We start from the raw sequence: 18,888 nt of genomic DNA, 5'->3' as shown, positions 1-18,888 counted from the left end.
TGTTGTCATATTATTTATTATTGAAGGTTCCATTGTAAAAGTTCTTCTACTCCAATGTAATGTAATAATATATACATTTTATTAGCTCTTCTTTCTTCCATGTAATAATGAAATGAAAACGTAGAGCAGGATCTCTCAATTTCACGAAACTTGAGACCCCCATTATGTGGATCTAATTAACACGGTTGCCTTGAGACTGAAGTATGTTGTTAATAACTTTGGCATTGGATCTCAAAATTAACTACATGAACAACCAGTAGTATATGGTAAAGTAATTGCCTTTTCCTTTCGTATTCAACAAATGATAGGTCGGTCGACTACTACTGTACATGTGCGTGTTTTTGCAGTTTGACTAAAATCAATGTAGCTTTTTTTACATTCCATTTTGCATAGTGTCGGTGACAAAAAAAATTAAAAAAAAGTGCTAGCTAGAGTGCTGTACCAATCATTGCCAGCAAGGAATGACAATAATATAGTACTTAAGCAATGTATCACTGTTTTGTCAAAGGCTTTGCTTGCCCAAAAGTTGGCATCTGTTAATGAAGAGACCAGTTAGAGTTTCTTTGTCTGACAACTCGGATCCACATGACCACGGATGCCCCCACAAATTCTCCCTAAGCATATAGTATTTTACATCGCATCTCCTCTCGATGTGGGAGAGATAGTGTCGGTGCGCATCTTCCTTCTCGTGTAGTCACGTTTCAGGTTCCATGCTTCTACCCAGGACTAACACACTAAAAAATAGCATTGTTATGAATACCGTTTCGGACCCCATTTCGGTTTGACCAATAAAATAAAATATTTCGGTACCGGCCAATTTCGGTATATCGTTTCAAGGTGTTTCGGATTCCAAAATATATAAAACTATTACTTTTAAAAACATATATATATATATATATTCTTCATAACCTATTACTTTTAAAAACATAAGAGTAATAATTATAAAACCTTTTATTTTAAAATTAATCTAATCAAATCAATTAAACTACCATTATTTTAATTAAAATACTAATTAATTCTTTTAATGCCACAAACTGGCAAACCAAGGCTAGGCACACTGCACAAAATCAAACCATCTCAATTTCCAACATTTTATTGTATTTTACTTTCTTATCATTTCTTCTTCTTTTTTCCTTTAGTTTTTTCTCATCCCCACACATCTTCATTTCCGTCAGACTCCTTTATTTCTGTCCTTCATCACATCTTTCTCTACACTTTTCATCTTTATCTACACATTGACTCAGACACGCAATCTTAGATTTTCCATCTTTCTTTTTATGTTTTTTTACTCACACACGCAACTTGTCTTTTTACTCTCAGTCTAGCTATCTTCTCTATCCCTCCTCTCTCTCTCTCTTTGTCGGATGGAGATCCAAATTTGTTAAGCTTGACTGCGTGAACCATAATATTTCTCTAGTTCTGATACTGCTATTCTTCTGCAACTCATGAAGCAAAAGACTACAGCGTGTTTGAGGAAAGGAATGGTGGATCGATTTTGGTCTGGTCTGAAGATCCAAGTTTTAACTTTTTGTCTTTTTCTTCTACAACAAATCCATACCGGCCGAATCTTGTATTTCGGCCGAAATTAACCGAAACAGCCCAGATCTCCTGAAACACACCGGAACAGGCCGGAATCTTGTCCGAGGTGGAATGGAGGGGCTTGACATTCCAGTTTGCTTGCCGGAATGAGATTTTCCGGCCATTCCGGCCGGAACGGAACGGAATCCATAACGTTGAAAAATAGAAGCTCGTTTGGAATATGTGTTTAAATATATATTTTTAATTTTTAAATAATATTATATATATTTTTACAAATTTTTTCACTTACACGTATTTTTTAAAAATTAAAAATTGTTATTTAAACACACGTACCAAATGGATCTATATATATTCAAATTAAGTGTAGGTATGAACGGGTTTGAAATTATCTCCAACAATTAATCATGAAGATATTTTTTATTTAAACAAGTCATATAAATTATTAAAAATTTCATGTGGTTAAAATTGCACATAAATAATTTTTACATTAATCGCTCCATAATAGATTAGAAGAATATAGTTCTAAACCGATTTAGAGCTAAACTTTTTTAATATTCATGTATACATGCTCTAATTTATAATAATAAATGTTTATTTTTACTTTGAGGATTTATTATTTTATATATGTCGGTTATATGTAATTTCTTTTTCTTTTTTACAAATATTTTTTGACATCATTGTAAATTTTAAAGTGGTTTTACCTCTTCTAAGTTTTAAAGTACTATATTTTTATAAAATTAAATGATTAGTCTTACATGTTACATGTCTAAGTTTTAAAGTATATCTTATAAAATTAAATTATGGGTCTCTCATCTCATATATCTAGTATTTTTTTTAGAATCATATATCTAGTATTTTTCTGTTACCCTTTTGCTTTCGATTCTTATTATATTCCTTCCCTCCTAAACATATTATATAAAAAGATTTTTTTAAGACAAAAATATCAAAAAGTGAAGCCTTATTTTTATATATAAATTTTTTTTTTTAATTATAATTTGTGAAACCCTCATCTATATATATATATATATAATTATTTTTCATCTAGCCAAGACATCTAACTAATTAGTAAATTTCTTGTATTTTTCTTTGGTAACCCCAAATACACCAAAAATAATATAAATTAAAAAAATAAACAAACTAAACTAAGCATAAAATATAATTAGGCCCACTATTTTTTTTTTCATTGAGTTTTTCTCCTCAATGATTAGGCCAAGTTTGACGAGAGCTTAGAGGCACATGGTTCCCATTTCTTCACCGACAAACGGACAAACTAAAAAATTGTAGTTATTTGGTGAGGGATACGATGGACATTTTGGTGCCCTTTACTTGTCTTCCATTTTCGGGAAATAATATTAAAATTTTCTTTTCTTTATATAATTATTGTAGGAATTAAGAATGGAAGATAACGATGGCAACATAACAACAATAATTTCAGGGTGTGCTAAGTGACAAATGACAATGGCGATGGTAGTGAGAGTAAGACAATAATGAGAAGAAAAAAGAATGGATTGAGACTGCATTACAAAATTTACAATTAACATAACAAACAATTGTTATTTATCTTTTTACATATTTCAATCTTGCATGTTGTTCTAGAGGTACAAATTCACCGAGTGAGTTGATGAAATTCAAGAGACAATACGACCCCTATATCTTAGTTTCTTCATCTCCTACTATAGTTGAAATTGTATTATATGTGGTTCCAATCTGTAAATGTGAGGCTGAATCTCTAAGCACATGTTCTTTGTCGCAGGTAGTTGGTCCCAAGGGCATGGTCCTTACTCCTTAATTAGATGCTATGATCTAAGAAAAATGTCCATTCCAAATTTCATGAAGTTTATACTAAAGTATGGTTCGGTGTTTAACCTACAAGTGAATGATTTCTCTAAACTCTTATTATTTGCGGGCATTGTGTTTAGTCCATGGTTTTAAAAACCGGACTAGGGGTAAAACCAAATTTGCCTCTAGTTCCCAATTTAACCCGATTTTGGCCTGTTTTGATTGGTTATTAAGGTTTTTTCAGATCGAACAGGTGGCCGATTCCTAATTCAACTGGTCGAACTGGTCGGTCCAGTCCGGTTTTTAAAACCCTAGTATAATCAATATGGTGAATTCAAAATAAAAGAGGGAGAACAAAGGAGGAAGTTAGTTGATCATTAAACTATATTGTCTTGTTTATCTTATATGCTTTTCACATGCTAAATGGTGGGAAGAGTCTATCATCTTGGTGACTAATTTGACAGGCTATAACAAGTCGAGTTAACAAAATATGTTAATATATAACATATCAATTTGATTTAGGGATTCATATCGGAGAAGTGGTGGATTTGTTACAAAAAGTCTTACAAAATTAAGGTTTATTGTAGCTTGAACTCAAATGTTCAAACTTTAAGAATAATTGGCTATAAATATGTCAAAAGTTAGGATTGGGTGAGATTATGGTAGGATAGCAATCCTACCAATGCCATACTTTGGACTTAGATCCTATCTAGATCCTACTAATTAAATATCCTAGTGCAATCTAGATTGTTTAACAACTCTAGGATCTTAAGTTCTTATAATCCAAATAAAGATTTTAACAATCATGGTCACATGACATCTTTGAACCCTTTTCTTGTCCTTTTTAGCACACAAACATGTTATTCTCTCATGCACCATACGAGTAATAAATAATCTCCCTAAACTCACTCTTAATTGCAATAGTTCACCTTCACCTCGAATCCAATCCATAAACTCGAAAACTAAAGAAAGTTGTTCCTTTTTCCAAGTAGGTAAAGTCGGTATATTAATCTCTTTTGCTTTGCTTTAGAATCTATTATAACAAAGAAACGAAGGAGTATTAATGGATTAAAAAAAAAAAAAAGGGCCATGGTCTTGCTTAACTTGAAAGCTGTTGGTTCAATGGGGTACGGTATTGGAGGTCCTTGGACTTCCTAAAAGCTTTTTCTTTAGGGCAATTGTTCACAGTTGGATCTCACCAATACAACCTCCCATAGTTTTTGTTGCCAAGATATCTTTCAAAAATTATAGTTGAAGGATGTGCTTTATAAACATATGTATAACAAGAACATCTTTCTTTCTTCTTTTTATTTTATTTTATTTTATTTTTTTGAGAAAAAGAACATATTTCATTTAGGCTCTCTATGCCTACTAAAAATAGTTATTTTGGTTTTTTACTAGCAGTTTTATAACTTAAGTTCTATTTATCTACTTTAGCAAGATATAAATTAATTGAACATATAGTTCATTAAAAAATGAAGTCAAACCTAACTTGTTTTTGTGGTGTTTACTTTGTTGTCTAAGCCACCATGTCGATCATGGATCTACATAATTATGATTTCAAAATTAAGATTTATGCCAATTGTATTGTTATAATTGTGTGTGTGTGTATATATATATACACACACTTTTATGACTTTAATTTTGTTTTATTATATTGTAAGTTATCATTCTTATTTTCTCTTAAAGAAGATTTTTATCACCTATGTTGATAATTCTTGTGCATGTGATTGTTATCTATGATTTTTCACCCTTTTTTTTAATAAAAAGTAATAAAATCCTAAGATTCAACTATGCCTATGATAAAAATTAATTGACAAAAGCTAAAGTTCAATATGGTTTATAAAAAAAAATATATATATATATATATAGAGAGAGAAAAAATGTTCAATATGGATGATTGAGAGAAATGATGATAAGTAGTAGTTAGGACAACATGTCTCTATGTGACAATTAATAACGATAAGGGTTTCATGGATTTTTTCGTGTCAATATGAGAAGTGACACATGACAATAAGATAATGTTCATTTAGTAGAGAGGCATTACATCAATATTTGTAAGGTCATACTTAAAGACCTAAGTCTCAAGGTGTTACTCTAAAATATTTTTTCCATGAACAACAATGCGGTATTCTCTCCCCTTACATTTATGATAGATTTCACTAATTAAATTCATGATGAATCTACTATAAATATGAGAAGAATTTGTGCCATATCATCATGTTCTGAGAATACCCAACAAATTTTATTTCCTCGCAGCTTTACTTCTGCATCATCCCCTCCAAATCACTAATCTCAAGAATTCCTTCTATTAAAGAACCATGCTTTTGCCTTTTGGAGCCCTGGTCCTTACCTAAGACCAAATGAATGTTAGTAACTTGTCTACATTGTTTGGTAACTATGTTGTCTAGTGAAAAGGAGAACTAGTCAGTGTAGTCATCCGATTAGTCTCCATACAAATAAAGGGGTAATTCTTATATGCTTTGGGAGCAATGCTCCCTCCTCTCACATGAGGGGTGGGCCCCACCATAGAGCTCATCCCTCATGTGAGAGGAAGAAGCATTGCTCTTAGAGCCCTTAAGTTTTTTTCTAAACAAAGTGCCTTGGCACTTAGACTCTTATCAAGTACTAGTGGACATTAATTACTAATATAATAAGGGATTTAGTAATGTGTGCCCTTAGGGCATATATTAATAAACTATTTTTAAAAAAATTTTATGAAAAAATAAAAAAGTAATTAACTGTTTTGACAGTTTTTTTAATTCTTTATAAAAAAAATTTTCCAAAATAAATAATTAATGTGCGCCCAAAGTACACATATTAACGGGACCATATAGTAATCTGGTATACGAATGAGACAGAGACAGACAGTACAAAACAACGTCGTTTGAAGCGATGGATGATCCTATTCCTAGCTCCACATACCACATGCTGTGTCTTAAGCCACGTATTACTAACTTTGCTTTCTTTCTTTGATCCCCTTTCGTGCTTCAGAATATTCCTTCATCCATTTCGTCTTTCCCAAACCTCTCACCCTTGTACCGAAGCTCATAACAGAGAGCATAATAAACAATGGCATTAGCTGCGAATAGCGTCATAATATCCCATAACGCAGCTTTCACTTCCTTTGATTTCCCTTCTTCTAAGTTTATCTCAAATCTTCACTCACACTCTCTCTCACACTTTCAACGTATTCCTCGTATTACAATCACCACCACTCCCTCTTCCTCTTCCTCCATCGCCAAGGCCACTCTATCAGATGTTCAACTTCAAGACCATAAGAACAATACCTTCAATACCACCTCCACCACTAGTAAGTTCAAACAATACTCTATTTTCATTCACTTTTTTTTTTTTTTCAAGCTTTCCAGTGCTAGAAAACTGATAAACTACTGAACTTGAACTTGATCACTTAACCGTTATTCTAACACTTAACAGCAATTCTAAACTAGGATCACCTGGTCTATAATTCTATATCAGTTGTCCCAAAGCTTAAGCTTTTAGGAAGGGGTTATTGTAATAGAAACAAATAGTAAAACAGTTCAAGATTGATTATTTCTTTTGTTGGAGAATACCCTGTTGTTAAAATAAGATATAAATACATGTTATGTTTTATTTGTTCAAGCTTGGTCAGAATTTGCCACAAATGTCTCTGGTGAATGGGATGGTTTTGGAGCAGAATTCACAAATGAAGGGAACCCAATTGAGCTTCCTGAATCTGTTGTCCCAGAAGCTTACAGAGAGTGGGAAGTAAAGGTACTTGATTGGCAAACTCAGTGCCCAACTCTTGCTCAACCAGAGGAACCCCTTCTTATATACAAGTCAATAAAACTACTTCCCACAGTTGGGTGTGAAGCCGATGCTGCCACACGATATAGCATAGATGAGAGAAGCATTGGAGGTCAAGATGATAAAGTTTCTGCCTTTGCATATCAAGCTAGTGGAAGCTATGTAGCTGTGTGGCCAAGTGAGAGTAATTCATCGTTGGAGTTGGAGTATTGTTTGGTTAATCCTCAAGACCGAGAGTCGCGTGTGAGAATTATTCAGCTTGTGAATGTAGATGATAGGAAGATGGTGATACAGAAAGTTAGAGTCTTTCGTGAGCAGTGGTATGGGCCTTTTAGGAATGGTGAACAGTTGGGTGGATGTGCTATCCGGGATTCTGGATTTGCTGCCACAGATGCCATGGAAGCCTCAGATGTTGTTGGTGTTTGGCAGGGTCCGCGTGCTGTTGCCAAGTTTGATGCTTTTCACACTGTGAGTACCCCTTTGTTCTTGTTGGTCTGTTTTTTGTTCATGATGACATTTGCGAACTGAAACAATAATGTTGACATTTTTCATAGTTAGGTGATAAGGTGTCAAAGTTGATTTTCATACGAACCTATCACTGACATGACATTGTTGATATGACTATATTGTCTATCAATATTAACTTGACATCTCACCATTCTTGAAAATTTTCAAGAAATATTGTCTAAAAAGTATTTGGAACTGAAAACCCAACAAGTTTTGAAGTGTTTGAACATTGATATCTAATTTTAGACAAGTGACTTGGTAGCATTATTGAAACAATTCTCTGTTTTTTTGCCATTAATTAATACATTGGAAATTGAGCAAAATTGAAGAGGATCCTAGATAGGTGGCTAAGTGGTTTGAGTATATGTGGATACATGTTTTATTGGAAGAATGATTGTTGCACCATCACCCCCATGCAATAGATAAGCATGAATTTGAATCAATAATATATGACTCAATGGCCAGATTTTAGTATGCATTCTGACCTTGCCTTGACTACTCCAGGACTTACTTCAAGAACTGCGAGATGACGGTGTCATGAAGTCAGTAAGAGATGAATGTGACCTCATATTGCTTCCCAAGCAATTGTGGTGTTCACTTAAACAAAGTACAGATGGTGAAACTTGTAGTGAGGTGGGATGGCTCTTTGATAATGGGCAAGAAATCACATCAAGTTGTATCTTCTCTGCTGCAAAGTTGAAGGTAAGTTTAGTTATATATGTTTGTTTCAATTAGTGATTTGGTGGTCTCAGGCTTGGACATCTTAATAATCAGGACTATCGAGTTAAGAGGGGAAAATAATCTATTTTGACAATCAAAATAAAAAAAAATGTTAAAGTCATTATCAATTTTACTATAAAAGATTTACAAATTAACACATGAAATGTGTTGATAGAAGAAAAGAAATAAAAAGCAAACTTATTTTCACAGGTTAAGATGACCTACTTCTATTGGTTGTCTAATCTTTGTTGAAACTTGCATATTAGAATGGCCATTTGTTTGTTTGATTTGTGTTGATAGAAGGCTTACAAATTAACACGTGAAATGTGTTGATAGAAGAAAGGAAATAAAAAACAAACTTATTTTCACGGGTTTATATGACCTACTTCTATTAGTTGTCTAATCTTTGTTGAAACTTGCATATTAGAATGGTCATTTGTTTGTTTGATTGGCTTACAAATTAACACATGAAATGTGTTGATAGAAAAAAGGAAATAAAAAACTAACTTATTTTCACGGGTTTATATGACCTACTTCTATTGGTTGTCTAATCTTTGTTGAAACTTGCATATTAGAATGTTCATTTGTTTGTTTGATTGGCTTACAAATTAACACATGAAATGTGTTGATATTTGTGTTGATAGAAGGCTTACAAATTAACACGTAAAATGTGTTGATAGAAGGAAGGGAATAAAAAACCAACTTATTTTCACGGTTTTATATGACCTACTTCTATTGGTTGTTAAAACTTGCTTATTAGAATGACCATTTGTTTGTTTGATTTTTTTTTTAGCCATATTCATCAAATTGAAAAATCAAAGTCTTCCAAGTTTTGCATTGACCATGTGAACTGTTGTTTCTTTTGCAGGGAGTCTCCATAGCACGGGAAACTAGAGCTGCAGAGGGTGTATAGTCATAGTAATTAATTACGATTGAGACCAGCCTCTGCCAAAAAGAAATAGCCTTGCCATTTGACTTGTACATTAAATGCAAATCAAATTCAATCATAAATAAAGCAAGTTGTAATGGAAGTGTATCTTACTATATCTTACATTTACTATATCTTACTGGCTTCATATTACTTTGATTGAAAAGTGAGAAGATAATAATACTATATCACCGCCCATACTCACATTTTCCTGGTATTTCTCGATGCAATTCTCTGCATACCATATTATGAAATCGCCCACTTTGTCTGTTGCAACAATATGCATTTATTGGGCAAGACTTAAGGTAAAAAAATTTTAGGTGTTATCAGTTATAACATGAAAAGCCCTGTTTGTGCCGTATTTTAATCAATAGTCATAATTAATACAACTGGGAAACTACACTATAATACTGAAGAATTTTACCTTCAGTACCCCGGTGCAAAATCTAAGCGCTATAGCACCCCCTCTAGGTTTCCAGGTTTCCATGCTGTTCTTTACAATGCGGCCACTGATTTTGTTCAATTTGAAAGACAGACAAAACTGTTTATTTTTAAGACCATAGTTTAAAAAAATGAATATAACTAGTTGTGTATCTGATTCCAAATTTTATTTCCTTCCTATCTGAAAGCATTCTTGCACTCATGTAATGCCCCAGAATGACCTCTTATAAAAATTATAGGAGTGACAGTTTTTGGTAGGAGCACTGTGTAATGAATGCGGCAAAGTGCATTATGTCTGTGATTGCCTAAATTTTTCAATCCAGCTAGCAAGTTGGTCATTATCGAGGCAAAATAGGGCTCTCAATTCGCCCAAGACTACATTCAAAAGAAAATATAAATTTACATCCTCAGAATCAAAGCAAAGCCCAAAGTATATGAACAGAAACCCCAAAATGAAAACAGTGCACACTAATTTAGAAACTAGAACACTTCACTCTGAAGTCTACAAAGCTTATAAAAATTTTCTTCGGTCATACAGCACCATCATAAAGGCATCACTCAATAAATGTTTCAGGCACAGAACAACTAAGACCCTATTATCCTGTGTTTGACATGATAAGGTTTCGGAACTAGAGAAGAATCAAATATGTTTCTCAGAGCTTCATCACTAATTTTCTTCTGGCTTTGCTGTACAACCTGCCAATTGCCAAATCAGTGTAAGCGTGGGGAACAGCTTGATAGTCATATTATTAAACAGGTTAAAATGGCCCCAAGATAAGGACATCATAATTAACCCAATCTTGGGGTAAAAATTGCAACCTTATACGAATTCATCCGGTTTTAAGATAATATTAGTAATACATTAGTTGAAACCAAGCCAAATCAATTTGATTATAGGAAAGTAAATTGAAGCTAGTTTGAAGTTTGAACCTTCAGCAGTTGCTTACAGAATTTAATGATTAGAACGGTTGTCATTTCACATTTAAGCTTTAATAGATGACCCTGGAAATGAATTAGAACAATTTTCCTTTGAAATTCAATTGTTTGCCTTTAAAACTTAACTATTGAACTAAGCAAATGATGTTAAACTACAACAACTGAAGGATCCTCCCAAGCTCCAGGATTCTTAGAAGGAACTGAAAGAGGGGCAATAGCTCAGATAAACAAAAATGGAAGTACCTATACATGATAAACTTGTTGGGGGCTAATGAGCACCAGGTGCATCTCTCATGCTCAAATTCAGACTGTTTCGCATAGTTCGTCTTCCAATTCCAGCATTGCCCTTTTGCATCATAGCAACAAATTCACCATAATCGATTGTTCCATCCTAAAAGAACACACATATAGCAGAGCATCAGAGCTTGATCAAGAACCAAATAGTTGAACCAGGCCACAAAACACAAACACAGATAGGAGATGGTATAAGGGAGGAAAGCCTCATTTGACTAAAAACAACAGTAAGAAAGGAAAATCTGCTTGCCAACCTCTGCCAGCTTTATCATATGTCCTATTTAGATGTGCAACATGTGCTGTGATTACATACTTATAAGCCTAACCTACAAAAAGTTACACCCCAAAATGGAGAGAGGATAAAAGGAGGGGGTAAGCCACATTTGACTAAAAAACAACAGCAAGCAAGGCAAATCTACTTGCCAGCCTTCCACCAATTTTATCATATGAATTTGTATCTCACTTTTAGTTGTGTAATAAGTGCCGTAGACAAAATACTTATACACCTGACATTCAAAAGTTCTTTATATGCATAATTTTGGAAGGAGAAGCCAGATGAAGATAATGCTTAATGTCCCATCATCTAATGCACAATGGTTGAGTAAAATCCAATTCCTTGCATGCTTATTATCTGATAATTAAGAAGAATACTTGAATTGATTTTGATAATGAATACAGATATAAAAGCTTTGAAAAGGCATTTAAAACTTACTAGTTCAAGTTTAAAAATTATTAGAAGGAGACAATTATTGTAGAGTGCATAAATATCTTCCGACCTGAGGTGCTTAAAGGGATCAAATATAGATGACTTACATTATCTTGATCAACTTCTTTTATTATATCTTCAATAATAACATCACTTAGGTTATGATCTTGACAAGCTTGCTGAAGCTCATCAACTGTAATATGACCGCTTCCATCCTTGTCGAAGTATCGAAATGCTGCAATGAGATGCTCCTCACGTTCTAGTTTATTAAGATGAACTGTTGCAGCTATAAATTCCCCATAGTCGATAGTCCCACTGTTGTCAATATCAGCCTGCATACAACTAAAATAGCTCAGCTAAAGGAAATATTATGAATCCATGAAATAACATTATAAGCAAGATAATCTTGTATCATGAAGGACGATCTTGTCTGCTTATTTTTTATTATGATTAAGGATAAGACATGATAACTCCCTAATTTGCCAAAACTTATATTGGTTTCTGGGCATGCAAATTCCCAAACAGAAAGCAACACTAAATGAGCTACATAATTTACCCATGATCTCAACTCCCTTGTTGAAAATACTGCTAGAATATCAGTTAAGTGATTAAATTCACCATTATTAAAAATAAAATAAAATAATCTTCATGTAAAAAAACAAAAAGAACAAAAATTAAAGTCACCATTTTATATTAGCTTAAGTTTTTGGGAGAATTGGCCATTAATAATGGTATCAAAGGAGATGATCATGAGTTTGAACATTGTTTCCACTTTACCTCCCATTTTTAAAGTTTAAAATCCCACATTTAGGGCCTCACTTATTAAGGGGGAGTTTGGGCTCACATGTGATGGGGAGTATATTGGTTAAGTGATTAAATTCAACCATTTATTAAATTCTCCAAGACATTTGGAACCAATAATCGCCCTACATTCCAACAACTATCTTATGAAATGGACTGGAAAATTCTATAGTTTTCCACTCGTGTTTGTTCAATAAAAACCTTCATTTCAAATAAATTGGCATAGAGAATATGATTCACATTTAAGAGTGGTATATAGCCTACTCCTCATAAGTGGTATTCACTTTACACATTCCTTCACCTTCAGAAAAACACCAAACAGATTAAGGTTGAAAAAAGAGTGGCGGTGGTTGTTGGGGGGGGGGGGGGGGGGGGGGGGGGGGGGAGGGGGGTGGCTGTGGTGGGGGAACACAAGCACAAGCACATAACATCAAAGGAATGCTACCTTTAGGATCTACTTTATCCAAACATGATTTTCCAAATTCCTCATCTAACATGACATCACTAACTCTGATATCAATATAAACTATGAATTTCAATAATCCAAAACAGTGAATTAATATTGACTCCACCATACCAAATTGAGGAGAGTCAGCTCACAGACATGTAAATAACTGAATATTCAAGTATTGATGTCAACAGAACAGGAAATTGAAACCATAACAAAGAGAAAATAATGATAAAAAGAAGATATTGAAGAAAAAGAATTAGATGTCAGTGACATACAAAGACAATACACATAAGTATTAGCTGTGAAACAAACAAATTACCGCTTCCATAAGATCACGTATTTCTGTATCCTTCAAGGTAGAGCCATATCTTCGCAAACCAGCTTTCAGTTCATCAAACGTAATTGAACCACTGTTATCAGTATCCATTGCCGTAAACATTTCTCTCAAACCAGCAATCTCCTCCTCAGAAAGGCTTTCAGCTATTACCTGCGGGCACAAAACAGACATGGAAGTTCTGTCAACATGAATAATAGATTTGGAATTGAAAAAGGGGCATGCCAAAAATCAACATCAATGCTTTTCAAATGGAAGATCTCTCTCTCTCTCTCTCTCTCTCTCTCTCTCTCTCTCTCTCTCTCTCTCTTCTCTCTCTCTCTCTCTTTATATATATATATATATATATTAATATCTGTGTAATGCACGCATACTTACCCGTAAAGCCATCTTCTTTAACTTATTCATTGCAGAGAACTGCTTGAGACGAGAAAGTACGGCTGGATCCAATGGTCTGTCAGGAGCAACTCCATTTTCACATATCCAAGGATGGCCTATATACAATTAAGAAAGATACGCTTCAATTTGATCATGAACATAGTTCAAATAAAAAATCAAAGAAATAAGGCAGCCAACTACATTAACAATTATGGTAAGTACCCATTTAAGCAGATTTTTTTGTTGTCATCTTCCAAAACTAGCAAAACTCTAATGAAAGAAAAATATTAATTACTAAACCAATTTAAAAGCTTCAAGATGTAAAAAAAACAATAAATTACATGTACTTGATACATGATATAGTTAATTAGACAGAGACTACTATTTCAAATAACATTTGATGCAGAGGCAAAGACAAGGTAGCATTTTAGTCTTCAAACATTGATTACATAATAGATCAACCTGAAACCTACTTTAGAAAGTCCACAGTTTGCAAAACAATGGAGAACAAACATTAACAAATGAAGCGCAGCTTATTTTATTGCATCTGCAATTAAACAGTCCACATAATTTGGTAATATCAAGAAGAAGAAAAAATGACAGAAAGGTAGTCATACTTAAAACTTCATGAGCATTCAAGCGTTCTGAAGGTTGAGAACACAGCATTTTCCGGATTAGGTCTTTTGCACTGTCAGATATTACGGGCCATGGTTCTGATTCAAAGTCAATATGTCCCTTCAACACCGCATCAAAAATCCCCTGCTGTGTTTCTGAATTGCAAACAAATAAAGCTTAATGTAAAATCACAGAATGAAAATTCCAATTGTGGTTAGTAGAATACCAGAGCACACATACCTGCCCAAAATGGTGGCACACCACTTAGCAATATATACAGCATGACCCCTGCCGTCCATACATCAGCCTCTGGCCCATAATGCTTGAGGAGTACCTCAGGAGCCACATAATATGGGCTTCCAACCACATCAGTGAAAATTTGGCCTGAAGTAGCAAGCAACATATAATGTTAAGCATCTCCCACATACACCACAAGAAACGTTTTTAGCCCTCTAACCTTTTGGCAGTAGCATTAAGTTCACAAAAGTATCTTGCAAGTTGTTTATTATAAAATGCATCCCCCATTTAGTTCACATTTACTAGATACGTATGCACAATAAAACATGGAACCTTTAAACATACAAATGCTCCATTACATTTAAAGTACAATATGAGGACCTAGATAATTTCAATATAATGCCTCAAGAAATTACATTGAAGAGAAAAAGGCACAGGAACTTGTAATGTCACCTGGTTTAAAGAAAACTGAGAGCCCAAAATCAATGGCTTTGAGAGAGAAATCATCATCCTTGTTAACCAACAAGAAATTCTCTGGCTTCAAGTCTCTATGCATAACCCCGAGTGAGTGGCAAGCCTCAACAACCCCTACAATGATCTTTGTCAATTCAGCAGCCTTCCTCTCACTGTAATGTCCCCTCTGGATGATCCTGTCAAACAACTCACCTCCAGCGCAAAGCTCCATCACAATATGCACATACAATGGGTCCTCATAAGCACCCTTGATGGTCACAATATTCTTGTGACCTGCCAAATGGTGCATTATCTGAATCTCCCTCCTAACATCCTCCACATCCTCCTTAGAAATCAACTTCCTCTTTGAGATTGACTTGCATGCATAGTCAATCCCCGTGACAATCTCCGTGCACAAATAAGTAGTCCCGAATTGTCCCTGTCCTAATTTCCGACCCAACATGTAAAGATCACGAATGTTAGCAGTCTTATGACCCAACACATAATAAGCTTGGCTCTCCACGCCACGTTTCATGATGACTTCTTTCTTGGTGGGACTAATTGCAGGTAAGTTGTTATTATTGGGGTATTCTTTGGAGAACTCTTGGGAGGTAGGCTGCTGGGAATTTAAGCTGGTAGAGGAGTAATCAGATGTGTTATTGGCCTTGGAAGTAGAAGTAGAATGGTCTTCGGGCTGGCTGAAGCCCTGAAAATATTTTCCTTTGAAAGATCCACGGCATGTATTGCCCATCAAACAATCACAATTCCCTACTTTCACTTCACTACCTTTTCCTCATCCAAGAAACTCTCATCAATGTTATTCACTGAAAAAAAAAAAAAAATTAAAGACCCATCAGCTCCTAATCCTAAATAAAAAATCTTTGAAACTGAAAATCATAAAACAAGCACTCAAAAACAAATCTTTTGAATTAGATCAGATTCCTACATCTCCTTCTTGTCTCATATAGACATTATTTCCAAAGAAAGGCAAAGAATTCCAACCTTCCCATTTTGTCTCACAGTACTTTAACAATAATGAAAGCTTTAAACTTGGCATTATTTTTTTGGGGTTAAAAATTAAAGACAAAAATAAACAGTCTTTAGAACCAAAAATCTGTCTTATCCCAAGAAAAATAGTTCTATCAAAAGCAACATGATCAGACTGCTAATTAATATCCACAGATCAAACTTGGAAACACAAAATCACAAAAATAACTGAAGAAAGGAATAGATCAACATCATGAACACGTGTACATACCTAAGAAGACATACATATCCATAATATAAATACAAAGAGAGAGAGAGAGAGAGAGAGAGAGAGAGAGAGAGAAAGCTAGTACCAGTTTGGGGAAAATGAGAGAAAATAGGTAACAAAGCCTAAAGTTGGAGATGGTTTAACACCTCTCTTTCTACGCCTTCTTCTTTCTCCTCCTTTTATTTATTTTTTCCCATTTTATATTAATTTCTGTCTGCTGTTATTTTAAGAGGTGTTGCTGAGAAACATCGGAGGTTGGTGCTGACCAGCTTAGCTCTCTCTCATCCAATTCTTTTTCTTTTCCATTAAGTTTAACATAAAAAAAAATATTAATATTAATAAATTCAAAAGGTAAAGACACAAACTTTTTTATACATTATACATTATTTTCATTTTGGGCCTACCTCTATCCCAATATATCAACCAATATGAACAAATCTATATTATATATATATATATATATAAAAACGTTGTGTGACACTTGATGAATACTCATTATTTTGGATTTCTGTGTGTATGTGTTGTGGGGGGTCAACTTTGGTGGTGGCCTTGGTTGGGGTATCCATTTCTAAAGTAAAGCCACAATGTCCCGAAAATCATGTTTAAGCCATTCCAGTAAAAAAGTTTAATGCTTTTGCTTAAAAGTCAATTTGATAAAATTAAAAAAAGGGTAAAGGGGTTCATACGACAAAGTGATTGGCTTTCCTTCTGCCTATTGTTTGATTTGCTAAAATATCTACAAGCTAAACGCTATCAGTTAGCATTTCTTGTAAGAAATCCTCTATTTCGACCAATCTATTTATTCTATACCATTAATTAACTACTAATAAGTAAATCCGAAGAACCAATGAATCTTACATAAAGGGAAAGAAGCAGTCAAAAAGTTTTGTGCCTCAACTGAATTACCGTGTTATCTCTACCTAAACTGCTAAGGTTCAAATCGCTCTCTCCTCTATATTTATTGAATTATTAAAAAAAAAAATATATATATATATATATATATAACTGGTGGAAAATCACTAATGGTCTGGCTACCTACAATAAAAAATAATTCGTTGACCTTAAAAATAAATAAATAAATAAAAAGGGTTAATTCACTACAACAAAGAATGTTCCTAGTGAATTAAGGTCCAAATCACTAAAAGTTGGCTAACACAAAATTTTAGTGATAAAGTCATAGAGAGCAAGGAAGTTACAGAAATGGCAAATATGGGAAAGAAAGGAAACATGAAGAGTCATATAATTAATTAAAAAAACTAAAGGCCGTTGGTTCAAAGAGGGTGTGCCACACAACCAAAACAGCATACACTAAATTTAGTTGCTAGATTTGTAATCTCCCTCTCTCCAATCCATCCCCAGAAAAATCAGCTCCAAGTTTTTGACTGCTTACTTCCATTAGTTTTAGCCGCACGTGTCATACACGCATCAATGAATCCAAAATAACATTTTTTTTTTTTTTTTTTTGCTTTGTACTTATACTTATATTCACCGCCCTCATATCCAGACAAAAAATCTCCATGTTGTAATTACCTTTACAACCACATCCACCCACAAGTCAATTGGTCTAATGAGNTGGTTGCTACAAAATAAATGTGAGCTGAATCTAGTCTGAAATAATTTTTTGCCAAAAAAATAGTGTGTTTCTTTACAAAAGGGGAATTTAGATTAACTTTTATTATTATGGGGTATCAATCAAGGGAAAGTTTGGAAACCTGTTAATAGAGTGAGTATCATCAACCATCACAACTGTTACGCTGTACAATATTGCTTTATTTTGGATTCTATACTCTTTGAGACATTTTTAACTTTTGGATTTCTGTGTGTATGTGTTGTGGGGGGTCAACTTTGGTGGGCCTTGGGTTGGTGTATCCATTTCTAAAGTAAAGCCACAAGGTCATTTATTTTGTAGCAACCAAAAAAAAAAAAGGAGGAGGGTTGAAAGTACTGGACTACCCAACTTTAGAGGTCAATGGGTCAGTCTTGACTCTTACTAGTAGCATGTAGCCAATGTGCAAGAATTTGCAAAAACTTGAAGGGCTTTTATTATAGATAGATAAAAATGGCAACTTGAAGTATATACAGGTTGGCTAGTTGACCACGTCGTCACAACATGACTTCAAAGAAGGATCATCTGTGAACCATTCAAAAGTAAAGAAGTAGTATTATATATTATATAATCAACAAATCCAAACGCATGTCTACGGAGCATCGAACTGGACTTCTGAGATGGCTTTTGACAATGACAATAATGAAAGACGATCAGCATTGACTGCAAAGGTCCACACCATCATCATCAGCCTTTCTTTTTTTATTTTTTGAAGCTTAACTATGACGGAGGTTACAAAGTTACAACCATGACTACTTGTCAATTATGTTTTTCCAAATTTGAATTCGAGAAAATGATTGTATTTTATTTAATTATTCATGAAAAAAAAGTTCTATTTTTGTTTAATTGGTCTATACAACTATATATTTGCATTTAAATGGATAAGCTAATATGCCGCACTTAAGTTTTGCTCTAATAAGAAATAAGAAAATAGAAGAATTTTTTGGGAGTACAATATATTGAATTTTTAAAAAATGAACCTAGATAAGGACATCACAAATTCCTAGGACCACTTTGATGAGAGCAGCCCATGTTGATCCTAGAACCCCCTTGTGGAAGAAGATGTGGCATCTCACAATCCCACCAAAAGTTATAATCTTCACGTGGAAAGCATGTGAA

At 33.9% G+C, this 18,888-nt stretch overlaps 2 protein-coding genes across 4 annotated transcripts; one reads left to right on the top strand and one right to left on the bottom strand.

Annotated features, from left to right (window-relative positions):
- The first annotated feature begins 6,260 nt into the window (after nucleotides 1-6,260).
- LOC112033131 (uncharacterized) lies at nucleotides 6,261-9,479 on the top strand. Its single transcript, XM_024065908.2, has 4 exons — nucleotides 6,261-6,631; nucleotides 6,944-7,575; nucleotides 8,119-8,316; nucleotides 9,203-9,479. The coding sequence occupies exons 1-4, from the start codon at nucleotides 6,391-6,393 to the stop codon at nucleotides 9,245-9,247; spliced, it is 1,116 nt and encodes a 371-aa protein (XP_023921676.1). The 5' UTR covers nucleotides 6,261-6,390; the 3' UTR covers nucleotides 9,248-9,479.
- A 562-nt stretch (nucleotides 9,480-10,041) lies between these two features.
- LOC112033127 (calcium-dependent protein kinase 26) lies at nucleotides 10,042-16,438 on the bottom strand. Of its 3 annotated transcripts, none has more exons than XM_065780947.1 (9): nucleotides 16,249-16,438; nucleotides 14,909-15,732; nucleotides 14,459-14,602; nucleotides 14,221-14,373; nucleotides 13,604-13,719; nucleotides 13,211-13,378; nucleotides 11,747-11,971; nucleotides 10,883-11,030; nucleotides 10,042-10,399 (listed from the first exon to the last, which is right to left on the bottom strand). In XM_065780947.1, the coding sequence occupies exons 2-8, from the start codon at nucleotides 15,657-15,659 to the stop codon at nucleotides 10,908-10,910; spliced, it is 1,680 nt and encodes a 559-aa protein (XP_065637019.1). In that variant the 5' UTR covers nucleotides 15,660-15,732; nucleotides 16,249-16,438; the 3' UTR covers nucleotides 10,042-10,399; nucleotides 10,883-10,907. The 3 variants fall into 3 exon arrangements, with proteins under 3 accessions (XP_065637019.1, XP_065637020.1, XP_065637021.1); XM_065780948.1 differs by lacking the exon at nucleotides 16,249-16,438 and adding an exon at nucleotides 16,167-16,190; XM_065780949.1 differs by lacking the exon at nucleotides 16,249-16,438 and adding an exon at nucleotides 15,855-15,878.
- Nucleotides 16,439-18,888: the final 2,450 nt, after the last annotated feature.

This window comes from Quercus suber, unplaced genomic scaffold (assembly GCF_002906115.3).
Source record: "Quercus suber isolate HL8 unplaced genomic scaffold, Cork oak 2.0 scaffold_252, whole genome shotgun sequence".
NCBI lineage: Eukaryota > Viridiplantae > Streptophyta > Magnoliopsida > Fagales > Fagaceae > Quercus > Quercus suber.
This window is presented reverse-complemented; position numbering and strand designations above follow the sequence as displayed.